At 38.9% G+C, this 19,727-nt stretch overlaps 1 protein-coding gene across 2 annotated transcripts in view; it reads right to left on the bottom strand.

Moving 5' to 3' along the window:
- FAM169A (family with sequence similarity 169 member A) overlaps window positions 1–19,727 on the bottom strand; it is a 39,413-nt gene that overhangs the window by 11,264 nt on the left and 8,422 nt on the right. For both annotated transcript variants that reach the window (XM_059836483.1, XM_059836484.1), the window contains exons 2-8: window positions 12,889–13,026; window positions 11,335–11,434; window positions 10,164–10,249; window positions 8,664–8,835; window positions 6,627–6,806; window positions 5,079–5,207; window positions 536–645 (exon numbers count right to left, since the gene is read on the bottom strand). In XM_059836483.1, the coding sequence (XP_059692466.1) occupies window positions 536–645; window positions 5,079–5,207; window positions 6,627–6,806; window positions 8,664–8,835; window positions 10,164–10,249; window positions 11,335–11,434; window positions 12,889–13,026 (915 nt within the window). The remainder of the gene's footprint in view (window positions 1–535; window positions 646–5,078; window positions 5,208–6,626; window positions 6,807–8,663; window positions 8,836–10,163; window positions 10,250–11,334; window positions 11,435–12,888; window positions 13,027–19,727) is intronic.

Below are 19,727 nucleotides of genomic sequence, written 5' to 3' on the forward strand. Positions count from 1 at the left end.
ATGAGCAGCGGTAATCCGGGTGCTGTATCAAATACATGCAAAGAAAGCTGTGGCCTTTTTGTACAGACAATGTCTAACTCTTCATGCAAACTTAACATCAGCCATTGTATTGAACTGTGACATTGACATGTACCTCTAAAAGCTCTCTAAACAGTTTAATCTCAGAGACAGTTGAAATACTCTCCTTTATGTAATCTGCTGGTAAAAGGCTCAAACTGCAGACCCTGACAGCTGCGGCACAGACTCTACTTGCATGGGGAAACCCCACCTGTCCACAAAAAAAAAACAACAAAAAAGCCAAAACCAAGAACCAAACCAAAACCCAACAAAGCAACAAACAAAACAAAACAAAAACAAAACAAAAAACCACCAACCCATCTTAGACATTAGCATTACATCACTGGTAAGCATTACGTCCACACAGAAAGTAACAAGTAAGCAAAAGCAAGCAAAAATAATTTCTCATAACAGTTTTTCCAGTAACAGTACACTCAAAAAAAAAAAAAAAAAAAGAGGTAACAGACTGTGTACCTACACTTAGTTGTGTTTCTACCTCAGTCCTTGGTCCACCTGCTTCAGATACTGCAGACTGACAAAAATTGTCCTCTGCTTGCAAACTCTTATTTTCCTTCTTTGAGGCCTCTGCTGTGAAGATTTGAAAGAGGAAACAGTGCAAGAGAAAATTAGTACCTTTATATAACAATCATTTGGCCTGCTTTCAGCTGGGATAGAGTTACTTTTCTTCCTAATAGCTTATACAGTGCTCTGTCTTGAATTTAGTGTAAGACAACACATTGATGTTTCAGTTGTGCTAAACAGGGTTTACCCTAATTCACAGACTTTTCACTTTCTTATGCTGACTGAGCAGGTGTACAAGAAGCTGGGAACAAGACACAGCCAGGACAACTGACCTAAGAAATATCCCATACCACACTGTTAATCCCAGTACATAAACTGGGAGAGGCTAATCACTGCAACTGCATTGTGTATCACTTCTCTCTCGTGTTTCATTTTTCAGGTTTTGCTGTCTCCCTTCTCATTATGATTACTGTTACATCATGTTTCTGTTTAATTTTATTTCAATTATTAAGCTGTTCTTGTCTCAATACAGTGGTTTAACATTTTTTTCAGATTCTCCTCCCCACCCCACTAAGGGGGGAAAAAGCACATGTGTGGCACTTAGTTGCTTGTCGAGGGTGAAGGAAAGGCCTTCAAGGAAGGCATTCCATGTTACCCAGGCAAGGGAACCACCATGGACAGAGAGGTGTCTAGTACCTGAGGGAGCTAGCTTAGCTAGAGATGATTTATTATGAGCCAAAGAATGCGCAGCCACATACAGATCTAGACAAAGCCCAATGCACATAACCCACATGGTAGATGTTTGTACATGTAGCACACCGTCATCTCAACTCATTGGCATTAATGACCTAGAAAGATGAAGAAGTACTCAGGGTGGATTAAGGGGTTTGCTAACTCTGGGAATACAAAGAAAATCTCTCTTCCTACCTAATGGACTTGCCTCTCAGTTGTGAAAAAAATCTGTTCAAAAAGTATGAAAAACAGTTACAGCAACAAAAAGAAGACAGGTTCTACTCCCCACCTGTACAGACAAGTATCTCAGCTATTAAAGGAGCATTCTTTTGTTCAAAAAAGAGGATAAAGGGTACACACCATGGTTTTTAAATTCTGTGGGACCACAGAAAGGATATGAAAAAATGATATGGAAAATCCACCTCCACCCTAGAGGCATGAACATAAATGTGAATTCTTCTAGGAAAATTGTTGCTCCAGTCTCCACCAGACAACTCCCCAGACAGAATGGAATGGCTAATCTTACTCCTGATTCCATGGTAAAGAATTCTAATCCTTTTTCACAAGAAGTGGGTGGAGAATTCTGTGTCCAGTACTAGAGGGCACTGCCTCCTGTCAATGGGAGATGACGATAGTTAAGTTCACTAGAATGTGAGGATCCAATAGCCTAGAATGTCAAACCCACAAGAGTATAAGGGTCTAATAGACACTAGGTGCACAGTGTGCCATACTGCCATCATGCTATAGCGGGCAATAACCAATTTGTAGTTCTGGAGTGGCAGGGAGGTCCCAACAGCTGACATGGAGGCTGAGACTAGTCTGACAGGGAATGAGTGGCAAAAGCATGTCACTGTGCCTGGTCCAGACACTCTGTGCATCTTTGGCACAGGTAATTTCAGAAGAGGACATTTCAGGGACCCAAAAAGGTAGCATTGGGCTTTCACTACAGCTGCCTTGGAGACAGGGGAAATTAAGCATCTGTCTGCCTGGCATTTTCTCTCAGAGGACCCTTCTGTTGTGGGGCTATTGAAGAATAACAGGTGCAAGTCACTACCACAATGGTGCACCAGCTAAAATACCGCACCAACTAGATCGTCCAGGAATCCTGAAAGTGATAAAGGACTGGCCGGAAAAGATTTTGGAATATCAATAGAGGAGGTGACCCATACTGAAGAGGACTCACTGTGTAATAAATTACCAGAAAATGAGAAGAAATATGCCCTATTTATTGGTTGTTCTGCCATATTGTAGGAAAGAATCAGAGATCGAGTCTCCTACAAGTTGCTGAAGGAGAAGGTGAATCAAGTGAGTTTGCAGAGGTGAAGGCCATCCAGCTGGCTTTAGACATTGCTGAACGAGAAAAATGACCAATATTTTAGTTCTATACTGACTCCTGTAGTGGTAAATGCCCTATGAGGTGGTTGCAGTGGTGGAAGCAGAGTAACTGGCAGCAAGAGGCCATCTGAGCTGCCACATAGTGACAAGATACTGCTGTCTAGGTGAGAACCTGGTTGTGAAAGTACCTCATGTAGAGACTGATGCACCCAAGAAATGGGCCACAGAGGAACATCAGAACAAGTGGAAAGTGCATCAGGCCGCTAAGATTGAAGCAACTCAGGTGGATCAGAATTGTCAATATAAGGGAAAATTATTTCTAGTTTGGTGCACCCATGACACCTCAGATAATCAAGGGTGAGATGCAAATTATAGGTGGACACATGATCCAGGGGTGGACTAGACCATGGACACAATTACACAGATTATCCATGAATTTGAAACATGCAATTAAACAGGCCAAGTGGTTAGAGCCTCTCTAGTATAGAGAATGACAGCTGAAATAGAAATATGGGTAGACTGGGCAGATGGACTATATCACACTCCCCCAAAACTCCAGGGAAAAATGTCTAACAGTGGTGGAAGCAACACCTAGAGAGGAGAGAACATAGCCTGAACCCCATGTCACCACCAGGCACATGGGCCTTTAGAAGGAAACCTTAAGAAGATGACAAAAATTCCAGAACAAGATAGAGCAATTTATTTTCTAAAAAACATCATAGACAACTGGGGCAAAGACCATGGCATTGAGTGGGACTATCATACTCTCTGTCATGTACCAGCCTCCAGAAAAATGAAATGATACCACAGGCTGTTACCCATTTATCCTGGAGCAGTGGGTGGCAGGACCTTCAAACATTGGGACACATTTAGCAGAAGCCACTGTTAAGTAAACACTAGGGAATCTGACAGTCAGTCTGACACAGCACAGTCCAAACTTCTACTCATTGTAGAAAGAGATAAATTTCCAGTAGTGTGCATAAACATGGAGAGGGAAACAGTCTGGGTTATTCCTGCTTCAGGAAAAGGCAAAATAATTTGTGGAACTGAGTTTGCTCAAGCACTTGGCTCCACCTAGCAGGTAATACAGGAAGATGGGGAAGTCCATTACATTCCTTATGGGGATTTGATTTTGGGTGCAAGTAGCCAATAAATTAAATTGAATGATGTTAATTGCCATATAACACTTTATACTGTCTCTTTCATATGCCTACCACGCAACTGGGTACCTCACAGCACCTGTTTTCACCATTCTGAATTTGGGGATCAGAACCTGATTCCCATTCAATTGCCATATCAAGGGTAATACAGTAAAAATCACCCAGATCAATGAAGAATTAACTTTGCGAAAGCAAACAAGTGCAGTGGTGACGGAAGCAGAACTGGCTCCAGCATGCAACAATCCAACTTGATGCAAAATCTTTTCTGCCTTGAAAGACTGGTTCAACAGATGGAACTCAAAGTCATGGACTAAAGGAACCCAACAGACATTTTAGAGGGATGGCCCACAGGCAATGATACACGCGTGTGATGCCTGTGTATGTATCTGAAGACAGGAAAGGCAACAGTGTCAGAGTAACTGGTAACTGCAAAGGACAGAACCCAGGTATGACATAAAAAATACAGAAAATAAGGAGTGGATATCATCTCACTTTCAGAAGGGATAGAATTATTATTCTAATATAAAAATTAGAATAATATGACATAAAAAATACAGAAAATAAGGAGTGGATATCATCCCACTTTCAGAAGGGATAGAATTATTATTGTTCCTAGTAGCTGGCACAGTGCTGCATTTTGAATTCAATATGAGAATAATGATGCCGCACTATTTTCATTGCTGCTGAGTAGTGCTTACCCTTTGTGAAGGACTTTTCAGTTTCCCATGCTTTGCCAGTGAGCAGGTGCACAAGAAGATGGGAGGGACCACAGCTAGAACAGCTGACCTGAACTGGCCACAGGGATATTCCACAGCACAGAACATCATGTTCAGTATATAAACTGGGGACAGCTGGCTAGAAAGGGCTGCTTGGCCATTGCCTCAGCATCTGTCAGCAGGTAGTGAACAACTGCACCATGCAACACTTCTCTCTCTCTTGGGTTTTATTTATCTGGTTTTGTCTTCCTTTTCATTATTATATTTTATCTTATTTTAATTATTAAACTGTCCTTATCTCAACCCAGAGGTTTTACTTTTTTTTTTTCCAAACCCTTCTTCCCATCCTACTGGGGGAGGAGAGGGTGAACAAGCAGCTGCATGTCACTTAGCTGGGGTTAAAATATGACACCATTCCAAATATGATCTCAAAGGTCTCAGGACAAATAGAAATCTTTCTGCTAGTTTCTACACAGTGTTCACAAAAGTCACTCTTGTACAGTATTTGTTCAACTTTTACAAAGTGTCAGAAAACAACAAAACAAAGCATCCATACCTGCAATTCTGAGATTCTCGTTTTGCACTATAGACATAATAGACTTTTTCTGGAACCATTCTCCTCCTCCCTCCACTTGCCACAAAAGGTTTTTATCCCCAGGGTACTTCTCAAGGTACTGCTTACAAGCTGAGCAAACACAAGAAAAAACACTATATTATAGATACCATATACTCAGCTATACCTCAGATTTAAAGTTTATCTAAAATCAAATTATTTTGCAATCTACCATCATACACAAACAACAACAGAAAGAACTGCTCAACAAAATAGTTGTGTCTGAAATAAACTTTGCTTTACCCTATACATCTTTCCTAATTAACCCATTCTTAATATAGGTCAAAATACTTTCCATTATTATCTTAAACTGCAAACAAAGATGAAGGGCATTTTCTTCTTTTCCTAGTACCCACTTGAGATTTTTGAAACCTCACTAAGTTACTGTTCCTGCCAACTACAAAACCAAACTCAGAACAGAAGGGTTCTTAAGCAGAGGATGCAATCAAGTGCTTTTTGTCCCCTCACACTCTCTAGGCAGCTGTGACAAGCACTCTCTGGGAGTGTTAATATGTTACCACTGAATGGTTAATCACTGTTCACTTCCAGAATATTTTCTGCACTGCTGTCCTTCCATCTTTTTTCTCTCTATATCTGTATCAAACATACAAGTGAAGAGGCATGCATGCTTGGACGCTATTCTTTGGTCTTTGCTAGAAAAGGCTACCATTTTTTCACCAGGTTCAATACTGATACACAATTTCAGAGCACAAGATCCCCACTGTGTCATGAAAATGAATTAGTCATTAAATTCTGCTCAAGGAATTGAAGCCTAACAATTAGTTCTTAACAGATCCAGTGACAGACCGTGGTGCTTCAAAAATCAGAAAATTTCTACGGGTTAAGAAGGCCAGATAAAAATGTTCATAGAAAGAACCCTGGCAAAAGGCCTTAGAACAAGCATGCATTGAGAAACAGGGCAAAAGAAATGTACTTCTTGTCTGAACACAGTTCCAAGAACACAAGTCCAGAATTCATGTAATTTCCTGCATGACATAGCCCTCTTAGGTTGCTAATGGAAGAACCATATGTGTTTTCCTTGTGTTTTAGAACTGTGCCTTCTGATTAGTAAGTGAGAGCAGAGCCTAGTATGTCCTCTTCACCAGAAATTCAGAGAAAGCATGAATTAAACAACCTCGTGAGGTTTAGGCAGGAGCAAGAAAAAGGTGCTACAAGGCAGACAGACATTAAATGGCACACAGAAACACCTCAGCCCATGCTACTTGGTGGGGGAAACGGGACAGTGGTAAACTTCACAGCAGCAGAAAGCCAACAGAGTTCAAATAATCTACTTTTACACAGAGGATTAAAAATTGAATCAGGAACTACTTCATCTTACACAAATAAGGATTTTTAGCCTCCACCAATGTGCAGAAAACTGAATGTAGAACCTGAGGGCAAGGCCCCAGACATGGAGGTTGAATGACAATACTCATTTGGCCATGAAAAGAAACCACAAAAGAGATCAAAAGAAAAATTTAGACAGCTTGCCTGTATACATGAAAGGTGACAGCGGGTATCGTAGGCCAAGAGACTCTTCAGTAAAGGAATCCACAAAGTCTTCCAACATGATTAACCCAGAGTCTTTCCCACGATGTTTCTTTCTAACAAACATTGTGTCTAGCACTGGCAACTTATACTTCTGATGAAGAAGAGAGCTACTAACACTTCCTGATATAATCGGAGGGAAAAAATATCCATCAGTATGGATGACATAACTGCATGCTGACTGACATGCTGCCGCATGGATTTAAGACATGCTGCAGCATGGATTTAAGCATATTTAAATAAATACTTTTATAAGTTAGAAAAATATCAAATAATTTATAACTTTATTAAAAATAAATAAAAATAAATAAAATAAATCTATTCGTCATTTATTAACTTTTTTGAGTAAGTTTCCAAGATTCACCAAGGGAATAACGGAACAGAAAAAGTCTGTAGCACCAGAAAAGAATAGACAAGACAGAGAGGAAAGGCTCACTTTGAAATCTCACTATACAGTTCTAATTGAAAACTCGTAAAAATGGAGCTGAAATGTGGAGGAGGAAATAGGAGAAAACAAAATTATTTAATTACGCTTTTATGCTGATTACAGGACTTCTCAGGACAAATTTGAAAAGTAATTAAGTTCTTGCTTAAAGACTGAAACAGTGATTCTAGTTTTTTAAATGAAGACACAAAATAATGTTAGGACATTTTACACTGAAATTCTCCCTTAAACAATATATTAAATTAAATAAACATGGATCAAACGGTGACAACTCATAGTTACTTCATTATCAGAGGATTCCTAGGGTAGCTATGAACTCAACAGTGAGAAAAGGATGGCATTATAACGGCACTAAAACAGTCCATTAATAGCCAATCCGTTTTCAGGCCCTTCAGCAAATCTGAACAATGGCAAAGAGTTGCCCTCTTCTCTGAGAAGGCCAATGAGAAACAAAGTTGTCTATACAACCCTTTAGTTAGTCTTTGCAACCCTGTATTTTTTAGGACCCATGGACATACTTCTTTTTGGGCCATGAAAACAATCCGAGGGCTGGAGCACTGCTTACGTGAGGAAAGCTGGGGTTGTTCAGCCTGGAGAAGAGAAGGCTCTGGGCGACCTAATCGTGGCCTTTCAGCACCTGAAAGGAGCCTACAGGAGAGCTGGAGAGGGACTTTTTAAAAGGTCACGTAGTGATAGGATAAGGGGGCAGTGGCCTTAAGCCATAGGAGGGTAGATTTAGATTGGATAGCAGGAAGAAATGTGTTACTGTGAGGGTAACATGAGGGTGGTGAGGCTCTGGGACAGGTTGCTCAAAGAAGGTGTGAATGCCCCATCCCTGAAAGGGGATGTTCAAACTGTGTTCAAACTCTGACGCAGAGAATGCCACATCCCATGCTCATGCCAGGCTGGATGGGGTCCTGGTCTAGTAGAAGGTGGCTCTGCCCATGGTTGGGGCAGGGGTTGAAACTAGATGATCTTTAATGGTCCATTCCCACCAAAATCATTCTATGATTCTATTAGTATTTTCGTTTTTCAAGCAAGGAAAACTTGAGCAGAGAGGTTAAATTACTTGGGTACCCTTTGGGATGCTTGAAGAGCTCCACCACTCCTCAAAACATCTGTTTACAGAGTGATCTTTGCCACATTGGCTACTCATTTGGAGAGTACTACACACATTCAAACACGGGTGAAATTTTGAAATTTTTTGGAAAGAAAAACCTTCCATTTGGGCTAACTCAAGTCCAATCCAAGTGTAAATAATTGTTCTAGAGAAGAAAAAAATGCTGTCGGGTATACCAAGTTTCTTGCAGTTTTAAATACATTTTGTAATTATGACGTCATCTAAGAGCTTATATTGCTAAATCATGTAATTATTTCAGCTAGAAATTTTAACAGCCATCTGATCTCTTAGGACTGCAGGAAAACAGCAATTCAATTAGGCCTGCAAGGCTTATAAAGCCTACTAATACAATATTCTTCAAACAACTATCTCCTCCCCTTTAATTCCCAAATCCCACAATCCTCAAATGTTCTACCTGTAGGTTTAACAGAATAGAACCCAATAGCCTCTCCTTTTTTCCACATGATCTTAGCATAATGGCTGCTACCATGACAGAGAAATGGGACCTCATTTCTTTCCATTTCTTGTGTTCGATAGATAATTCGATTTAGAACATAGAGAACAACTCTCTCTCCAACAGACTTCACCTACGGGAACACAGAGAAAACATTTCAGAAGATTGGTCAGATTAGTTGGTACCCATACATGAGAGACCTTATGTAACACAGCTGCAGACAGATTTCAAGGGAAGGCTTTAAGTGCTAAAGCAGGGTGACTCTCTGAGGTTTGTTATAAGGCAAGAAGATGCTCAGAAGTTGCAGTGGGTTAAGCACAAATCAGAGCCACAGAGGATATTTCATGTCTTCAATGTGACTCTCAATCCAATGTGTAAAATCTGGGAGAAGGGCAGTGGAGTGAGAATATTATGATCTAACTCAAACCTATCCTTGTACTTAAACATGCACCAAACACAACAGCAGTACATCAGCCTCAGAATTCCCAGGCTAGCAGGTAACTGAAGTCTTACAAAGGAGAAATGATGAGCCTCAGTGTGGCAGGACTTGGCACACTCAATCACTCCTGATGGAGTGGCAGGCAACAGGACACGATGCAGTGAAAAAACTTGTTACAACAGTTTCTGTGGCATGAAATAAGGAATTAAATATCCTTTTATCTATCTTATAGGGTTCCTTTTATATATGAAATTTGAGTTGGCCACTATTGTACTTATTGTGAAGGAAGGAGGAACCATGATCTATTCCAATGCTTAGTCTCAGCTACCTCCCTTGTAAAAGATTTGGCTTTCCTGATTTTCCTACCATTAAGAATTATGTGGAAAGCCAGGATACATGTCAAACTCTCAAGAAAAAAATTTTAAAATTGCAAATATCAAAGACAAATTCCCATATTCCAGGAGCAGATATAAATTACACCCTTGGAAGAACACAGATTTCCAGTTTTGGAAAACTCCATGCTACATAGGGTTAAATAATGGTAACAAAGGTAAATGATGGGCAACAAAGCAGATACCAGGCAACTTACTTTTCCAAACTTCATGTATTGCCACTGCAAGCCACCAGCTCCAACTTGCTTCTGTTAACACATTCCTGACAGTATTTTTGGTTTACTAATCTCCTGAGAAGATCAATAGGTACTGCTATGGTACAATGCACTATTCTACCAAAATGTTTCAGCATAACCAGATCACAATATTCTAAAGAATAAAGAGAAAAAAGGGTAGCACAGCTAACATCTAAGTTATCTACATATGAAGCTGCTGTACAAAGGTCATTCTTGCTCCAGACTCTATCTTCACGCTGAGGTTCCTTTCCCCCTTGTACCTATTCCTCTATTCCCTTGCAACAGCCCTCTCATTTCCAAATTAAATTAAAACATGTAATATCTTGCACACTATCTATTTGCCATTATCTTGGAGTACAGGATTAATTGCTAGGTGGGTGTTGGAGCGCTTTACCTGATGAAGCCCCTGTCTAGCAGGGACAGATGTTCTCACAATGTCATCAATTGACCACCACTGGTCAGCAAGATACAGGGCTACAGCTTGAAAGAGACAAGGGAAATAAAAAGTTAGTGATTCTTACCATTCCAAAAGAAACATATTCAATAAAGTTGCTAAATACTCAGGAATAACAATGTAGTAATCACATTAGGCATCTTCTAGATGGCACTATAGTAATGTAGTTCCTACTACCTCAGCACAACCAACAGGGCACTGTCCACCCCACCCATATAAATGCTCTTGAGTCCAAAACCTTTTATGATAGCTGAGATTAATAAACACTAGGGGGGTTTTGTTTGTTTGTTCGTTTGGGGTTTTTTTTTTGTGGTATGATATACAGGAACTATTTTTCAGGCATAAGCACTACCCTTCAACACTATGCTCTAACATCTTCCACTGAAAACTGCCTGTCAAGATAAGTCTCACTCATATGTGTATTTTACTATTGGGTGGCTAATAGATACTAATATTGAAACTGTGCAAGTTTTAGGAAGGTAGATGAACGTAAATGATAGCCATTTGAGCAGCAGTGAGGAAGAGTATGATATATAGGCATTTGTGGCATACTTGGCAATCATATACAAGGCATTAAATGGAAGAAAGAAACATGGAGAGCTGGAAAGGGAGGAAGAAGGGAGGAAAAATGGGAGGAGAAAACCCACAAAAACCATAATCTCAGCCAGAGCTATGCTAGGACTTCAAGCTAAAGACAAATTTACACACGACTCTGGTCAATCACTATTAATAAAGAGCATTTAAATTCATGTGCAAACTAATGGATTCTAAGAATGTTCAATAAATACCTTTTGGAGAGGTGAAACATACATAAAGAGATCAAGAGATACATGTTGTACTATGGTCCAGAAAAGCACCACATTATTTTGCTACGTATCTTTTGAATTCAATGGTCCAGTTCTGATCTGATTAGCATGCGAAGTTCTAGCACTCGTGTATACAAATACACACAAAAAATAACAGCATGTGAACAAAAAGACGGGGAACAACAAATGCACAATGGAAAAGTAATGGGCTACACAGTAGCATGAAATGAGCAAGGGCCTGGTTACACGCATTTTCCACAAAAAAATAAAAAGGCAATAAAGAGATAAAAAATTTGAAATGAAACCTGTGAATGAGTCCCATGGTGGAAACAGTGCAAGAACTTTGTGTGTCTGCTCTTGACCATAAAGAGGAACAAAGCACACAGATGTCAAGGTAATAGGAACCTGCAAGAAAAATGTACAATATTTCAGTAGACTTTTACTAAACAACAGTAGTAAAATACAGAGAATGTTTATCAAGGTAAAAAAGAAGAATATTAAAAATCAAATCCTTAACAGCTAGCTGAAAAAGACAAGCCTTTCTTTCAGTCCTTTCTTCAGCCACATCTTCCCCATCTTCCTAGAGACAAACTCCATCTAAAGAGCTCTGACTCTCAAGCTCTGGCAGATTTAGCTACAGTAATTTGCAGCTCTTTTCTGCTGACAGTTTGCATTTGTGTGTGCAACTGAATTAAGGTGTGCAAGGAGCCAGCATTATGTTCACTTCAATCCTCCCAACTGTGCAAGCTGTCAAACCAACACAAGAATGAGGCAGTCAGTCAAGCACTGAAACAAGCTGGCACAGCAAAACACTGTTTGTTAATAAGTTCTAATGTGCTACAGCGGGAAGGCAAATTCAAAAGGGTTTTGTTCCCTGAAGTTACACACATGTTAGGAATTCTGAAGTTGCCTACTTGATATTCCTCCTCAGAAAAAAAATATGGAAAGGGTCAAAAAAAAATCTTCTTTTAAGGAATCAAGTAACTTTGTGGAAACGCATTTTGGTATTTAAATTCATGTGCTTCTATTATTAAATTAATGTATACAAAACTTGACAGACATGAATGGTGTGGTAGACAGACTTGCTTATCAAATTTAGGAAGATTATGACATGCCATTGTCACAAATGAGGAGGTTAATAGAAGAAATCATCTAGGCATACAGCACTTGCATAAATGCAGGACTTTGATTCTGCCAAGGAATCTGTGGCACTGACCTTTAGATCCCACAGAAAGTCCTCTCAGCTCACTTACTTTTCATTAAAGATATACACACTGCTGGTTTTATTGGTACTATTTCTAATACAAGCATTTGTCTGGACAGAATCAACACTGACCAACTCATCACACAAGGGATAAGTGTTTAAAACATAAAAGCATCACAGCTATTCTCTACTAGAGATCAACAGCAGCACGGAATATTTCAGATAAAGAAAAAAGAACCACTTTTGAAATTAGTGAAGTTATTAATCAAAACTTGAACCCAAACATGAAAAACACGGTAGGACTGAGATAAAAAAAGAGCCAGTTAGCTTAAGTAAATCATGAACCCCTTAGTGATGACAGGTTTTTGAGAATGGATGAGGTTTGATTCATCAGTTGAAAACCTAAAGTTATAGTCAGGTTGGGTTTTCTTAGGTTTTTAAAAATTGCTCATAATATACAGATCCATTGCCTAGAAGCAGCACACAGTAACGGAAACTCAGATTTAAACCTAGTTACAGAGTGAAAAAAATTGAACTTGTAAAATATGAAAGCTTTAATAAAATAGTTCTGAAATTCAATAGGACTGGATATCTTAAATTTTAGATCTATAAGGATATTAAGAACACCAGTACTAATGCATTTGCTGGTTTTTACCTTGCGGTGGTCTGGCAGAGAAAAGAATTCAGGTGAGTTTGGATTCCCCCACCGAAGGTCAAAGAGGTAGTCCTCTGCTGAGTTCTCCAATTCCTCATGACTGTAATTGTTCAATATATCCACAGGGAATGACATGCTCTTGAGAAATAAAGCAACATTATTAATGTAGGTACTTTGAGACATACAATGCAGATGTAAATATGACTGTTGAACACCCACACTCTGCTGTTGAACACCCACACTCTGCTGTTGAACACCCACACTCTGCTGTTGACTCTATATCTGTGACAGAAAAGAGAAATGCTCCATCATTTACAATTAATTAGGATGGTGACCAATAACACCCAGACTTGTAAAAGAATCAAATCTGTGCTCCTAAGCAGAAAAGAATGAGATTAGCCTATAGATCCCCCTAGACCTCTGCTGTGGCAGATTTCCAAAATACAAGCCTCATGTTTGCACAAGTACATTCTGCTTTGAGGTGGCAGACTTCATTCTATCTCCCTCCCAGATTATGTTTTTGATGTCACCAGTCACGTTATAACTAGGTGGTAAAAAAAAGTAAACCACCCAGATGATAACAAGATGGAGTTAATTTGAGACTTTGCACTTAAATCCATCTCTGAAGAAGCCAAAACATTGCTCAGGATTTTTCTCATCAACTGTCCAGTTAGTGTTCTTAACAGATGGCTGTTTCCAAAAGCATTTCAGCTGTGAACAGAAACTTACACAAGCTCATTAAAAACAAAAGCCCACAACAGACTAAAGAGAGACACTTTAAGGAGGTGACAAGACAAGGCTATAACACTGAAGCCAAACCATAGTGGCAATAACTCCTAAAAAGCTCTAAGATTGAAATTTTCCTTGTCAAAACAGTGTGAAATTAAAATGAGCAAGAGCTCCTGGAATCCACTGTGTGGTCTTCAGGTAAGGCTTTTCCAGCTCTATAAAACTATACACAGAAAGATACCCCTCAGCTGCTTTAAAGCTATGACTCAAACTCTCAGAAGCATGAACAAACACAAGTTCGTGAGAACCTGCTCTGGTGTCCTGGAGGAACACAGGGATCTTACTCTGTCTTTCTCAGCTCCCATGAACCCATCACAAAAGGGTTTTCATACAAGTTTTATGATTCCTAGTCTTCACTATGGAGGCTTATTTTTCAGTTTTATTTTAAATCTTAGTATGCAACGATTTTTTTTTCCTCTTTACCTTCAGTTCCCCTATTTAATCCACCACTCATTATTCTACTGACACAGGTAAATCAAGGGTGAAACAACATTCTGACTCAATGAGTAGAAATTAAAAGCCTACATTTTGAAGGCTTTTAAACAGCAATAATATGCTAGTACTAAGTTGATTGGAGAGAAGAGGTGGCTCCTTCTACAGAAGAGATTTTTTTCCCCTGTTAAAATGGAACTTGGACATGACTTCATTGGCATATACATCTGCTGCCTTTAACACTGTTGCTGATGAAAACACTAATGTTTTCCATGAATGCTACTGTTCAGACATACATGTGCATTCCTCAGAACCAATTCCTTTCAAATTCAGGTAATTCCTTCCTCTCAACTGTTATTTGCATTTTCTCCTGCCTTCCTCTCCAGTCTCTCACATTCCTTCTACTATTGCCCACTGACCCTATCAGACACTTCACTGTATCTTGTAATTCTCCACCTGTTTCTTCCCACATTTCAGGGCTGCCCTTGCTATTGCTAACAATCAACTCCTTTGGCTCCTCCTGTTTGCAAGCAAAATGATTTCCAGAGCCAAAGGTGAGGTGTGCATGTTTTTGAACATAGCAGCAATGCAGAGCAGACAGAGGAGCTGCTGTCAGGGGTGAAATTCAACCACCCTCAGCCTCTTTATCTCTAGCAGATATGGCTTGCCTGCAGATACTACAGTTCTCAAACACACCAGCAATACTGCACAGACTATGCTGATAGGCAAGTCTGTGCAGTATTGCAAGGAGAAGCATAAGATCACATGACACTACTTCTACAAGAAGATGAGGCTTTGCCATCGTGTTAACTGCAACAGGCAAGGTAAATTCAGCTGTAAAGGAATACAGGTATATGAAAAACACAAAATTTAATTTTCTGTATGCTGGCAGAAAGGGTAACCCCCCTCTATTACTAAACAAATACCTAAGTGCTTAGATAACTCTGCTGTTAGCAAAGAAATTGAGCTGAGGTTCCATTATTGCATGACAAACAGACAAAGAAGCCAGAAGCTAAAACTTTAAGCCTGAAGCTATAACTTTAGGCCTCTAGGTAATAATTCCTGACATTTTTTTGGAATAAAACAATGAAGGACCAAAGCAGAAAACATGTAATAAGAAATCCAATAGATTATCTGAGTTCCAACCACTACACCACTATGAAAATAAAAGCAGCAACCATTTCTTGGCTTAAAAGCAAAAAAGCCTAATTACTGCATTCATTAAATTACCCTCAAAATCACCCACAGATCTCTTTTCTGTTTGCTATTTGGGCTACCTAATTTGTCATGGCACATTTACATTTTATTTGCTCTTATTCGCCCTTTATTTGCTCCCAGTAGTCATTTTTTGACTATTCCTTTTGCAGCAGTTACAGAGAACATGCTATGAAAAAGAAAGTAATACAGAGAAATTTTCAAGACTAAACTAAGGAAAACCTACTCAGCACCCCTTCTAAACATTAATCTTTTTCACCATGCAGCAGATTAGACCTGTAAAGTCACAAGTTCTCATACACTTGTGTGATGTACTTTGTCTCTGTGCTGAAGAGGTGAGAAACAGTTCACATTTAAGTTCACTACTGAACTCATCCCTGAAGAAATCAGTAACTGTTCAGTAACAAAGTTAAGTTATAATAAAAGCATTAAACAAGTGATGAAAGAAGAATGTTCCATGCCAATCTACAGCAGAGCACAAGGAAGCAGATAACAATACAAAATTCAAGCATCTCAAATTTGAAATGCAAATTAACCTACCAAAGACAAATGAAATGTCTTCCAACAGCAATGAATTAATATTAATCCCTCATTAAAACACAGTTGGTTTGACAGTAGGTATGTTAAACAAAGTAAAAATACAGATGCCTCCACATCTAGCCAATCTCAAGTAAAACAGGAGAGAGAAAAAGGGCTGGAGAAAACAACTTTTCAGGATTTTTTTTACTAGAGTATTAACACATTTTTGTTGCAGAGGCAGCAGGAACAGCACAGGTCTCTACCATGCAGTTCCTCATGCCCCTTTTTGTTGCTCTAAACCTCTATGCACTGCACAACTGTAAAACTGTCAGGTCAAATCTTTGTCACACATTGCACAGCCACACTCTGCTCCTGGGGTACCATTCCAATTGGTTAGCACACAGTCAGGCTGACTGAGCACATGCAGTGTAGCCCTAAGCAACCAAACTCATCATGAGTACATAATATGCTTTCATGTACATTTGTACATAAAAGCATGTTAGAAGAGTGTGTTTGGAGGGGAAGGAAGAAAATTAATTTTATTTTTTTAAATGCGACAACTTAAGCATTTCATTTTTCAAGTGAAAGAAAATAAATCTTACACTCTTCAAAAACTCATCATTTTGCAAAATAATATTAATGGTTTTGTGTCATAAACTCAGAAGAACATTATTTGCTATAATGTGGAATTGTATGACTTTCTCCCTTGTCAGCATTATGCAAGCTATTACATGAGGAATGGCATGTCCTTTTTTAGGAACAGCTGCAGCACCAGAGGGTAACAGATCAATTCATGGAATGCCAACAAAAACCACATTTAACAGGATGAGTGAACACATTCCTGTGCAGCGCAGGCATTTTATTCACAAAATCTTTATTACTATTAGCACTAAGGTTAAGAAAAGCCAGGGAATAGGTGAGCAACATTGGAAACTAGTTTAATTATAAATTATATCTACAACTCCTATTTCATCTCAGAGTGCATGAGAGATGCACAGTACCCACAGGTTCCAGCTTATGTGTGGATTTGAGCAGGAATCAAGAGATCTATTCATCCCCTTGCAGTTCCTCAATAACGAATGACACAAAATTGCAGAAGGATAATAACCCAAAAGCTAGGTTATTTCTTACAGTATGTCAGAGGGCTTAAATACAGCTTAAAGCTGGGTTTGGGTGTCTTTATCTCAGGGGAAGTGGAGTCTAACTGGTTAGGCTAACAGATTAGGATTTAGAGAAATTTCCAGCTTTAGCACAGACTTAATGTGAATACAGACATGTTATGTGATCTGCCTCAACTCCTCTACAAAACACAAATAATCATTATCTCAGAGGACCAGTGTAAGAAATACTTCGCTGAGATCATGAGATATTTGAACGTTGTAACAAAACTTGACAAGTACTGGAAATACACAGTTACTTACACTGGACAGCTTACCTGAACAACTCATTCTCCTTAAAAAAATAAAATAATTTTTTTAAAAGAAATAATAAAAAAAATCATCCAAGACCTTTTCAAGATAAGATAATAACTGGGACAAATAATCATGCAGGTGAACAATCTTCAAATTTAAATTTGTTTATAATAATAAATAATTATGATTTAAGTAGTTGTTTGGGGTTTTTTTAAAATAGTGATTTGCAGCTTAGAGAACAGGTGCCAGGGTGCTCAAGCCATAACCTGCAAAATTTTCTGCTAAACCAGGAAAACCAACTTAGACCCAGCCTGCAGGATACAAATACAAGTCCAGTTCTGTGATGAAGCACCAGCCTACTCAGACAAAAAGTAAACTGCAGTAGTGTCTGACCCAAGCTTTGATCAATTTCAATGAGTGCAGAAGCACTGGATGACCAAACCCGTCAATGACTGCCACCCATTTCCTATGAATCATCACACACCATAAACCAAGTTCTGTTTTAAAAATAGAATCCATGATCCTACCACAACCTCCCAGACTGGCTGTGAGCTACACCTGGGCTCACATCATGAAAAGAGACATAAAAACCAAACTAAACAGATATGTCCACACATACACTAGTTCCAGACAAAGCCAAGACAGGACTGCAGAAGTCCCAGGCAAGGCTCCAGGCCCAAAGTGAGGATGCACCAAAGCAGCAACGACCTTGATCAGAGCAGCAGGAACCTAATTTCTAGTTTGCTGTTCTTGTTTCCCACCTTGCAGCATCCAGTTGCTGGTCTGGTGAAAGCTGTGAAACTACATAAAGGTCGTAAGAAAATTTTAAATTCTTAAGAAATAGTCTTTTCAGTCTTCTGGCTTCAACTACAAAACAAAATCATTACAGCTGCTACTGGAATTGTTAAGCTGCTTTACCAGTTATTCTATTAACAGACAAATTACATAAATGTTTCTTTGCTTTTACTACCAGCTGTTACATACACCCAGTATTTACATTTTGTTTCTTCTTTATTCAACAATACATACTTTGAACTGAGATAAGTTGTTTTTAAAATAATTTTTTTATTTCTCTAAATAGAGAGAAATACTTAAGTTTAAAAGTTCATAATTTTCTATTATAAAAATAAGTAAATTTTAAACCTCTGCTAAGATAATTAGTCATTTAAGGATGTTTAAGAGAGTACATACTTGGTTTATCATGAGTCAACATAATTGAAATACATAGACAAAACCTGTCCCATAATTACCTATTTAGACCACTATTGTAACAAAGCTTTTGAGTTTTATAAACATTTGCATCTCTTAAAACTCTATTAATTTTAATCTGTAATCTTACATACATTGGCTGTAGGAAGAGGAACACACTTTAGGAAAGAGGTGTTAAAATTTTAAACAACAGAGTGTTTACTAGGATTTCTTGAAAACTGCATCAGCTTGAAGCAGCAACAATCATACAGTGATCTGCCACATTGAACAGACAACTCAAGTCTTTCTCACTCACATAACCTACTTATTTAGAGGTAGGTTTTCTTGGGGTTTAAATTGTTGGGGTCTCTAGCTTGTCAGAGTGACCCCGAGAAAAGTTGGAAAGTCTCTTTTCCCAGCCCAGTGCTTAAAGAAGGAGTCAGGGCTCTTCAGTTCTCGGTCTCAAGGTTGTTTATTGTATCTTATCTATAAGATTCTTTTCTCCTGTCCTGCCGAGGTCTGCTCAGCAAGACAGTCAGCGGTATTCTGCCTGCCCCCAGGTCAGTGTTATGTCTTTGCACTAAAAACTATCTATACAATGTTTACAGTTATTTTCCAATACCTATCATCTATGTTAGACACTGAGCTTCTACTCTAAACCAATTTAAAAGTGCCAACAGCAGCAGAAGATGGAGGCCCAGAAGAAGGAGAAAGGCAGGACATGCCCAGATCCCTCCATCTTGCCCCCTGAATCTCCATTTTAGAAACCCCAAAATCTACTTTTCCACCCCGTGCTAAATTCACTATCATTCTACTTAATTTGTCATGGCTTGCAGATCATCTAAGGTTGGTAACTTGCTCCATGGGTCATAATCAAAACCACAGGCATTTCTGGGCTCTGTGCCAGGGTCTCTGAGACCCCTGGCAGGGGTCTTGGCTGCTCAGGACAGCCAGAGGGATGTCCTGGATGCTGACATTAAATCACAAATTTGGAGGTTGGACAACAAGTCTTCAAACCATGATCCACACATTAGCAGTAAGGCATATTTCCCTGTAGTATAGCTTTTGAGAATATTTTTTTGAGACTATAAGCCAATAAATACAAGATCTTGACAGCTCAGATAGATTTGCACTGGTTTCTATTTTTTCCTTAAAAGGCAAAATAAGATTTTTGGTTTGTTGGTTTGGTTTATAGTGACATAAACCCCAAACAATATCTGTTCATACCCTGCAAAATCAGAAATTGAAAGTTCTTAAGGAAACACATGGCAGTGTCTAGAAATT

This window comes from Haemorhous mexicanus, chromosome Z, assembly GCF_027477595.1.
Source record: "Haemorhous mexicanus isolate bHaeMex1 chromosome Z, bHaeMex1.pri, whole genome shotgun sequence".
NCBI classification, from domain to species: Eukaryota; Metazoa; Chordata; class Aves; order Passeriformes; family Fringillidae; genus Haemorhous; species Haemorhous mexicanus.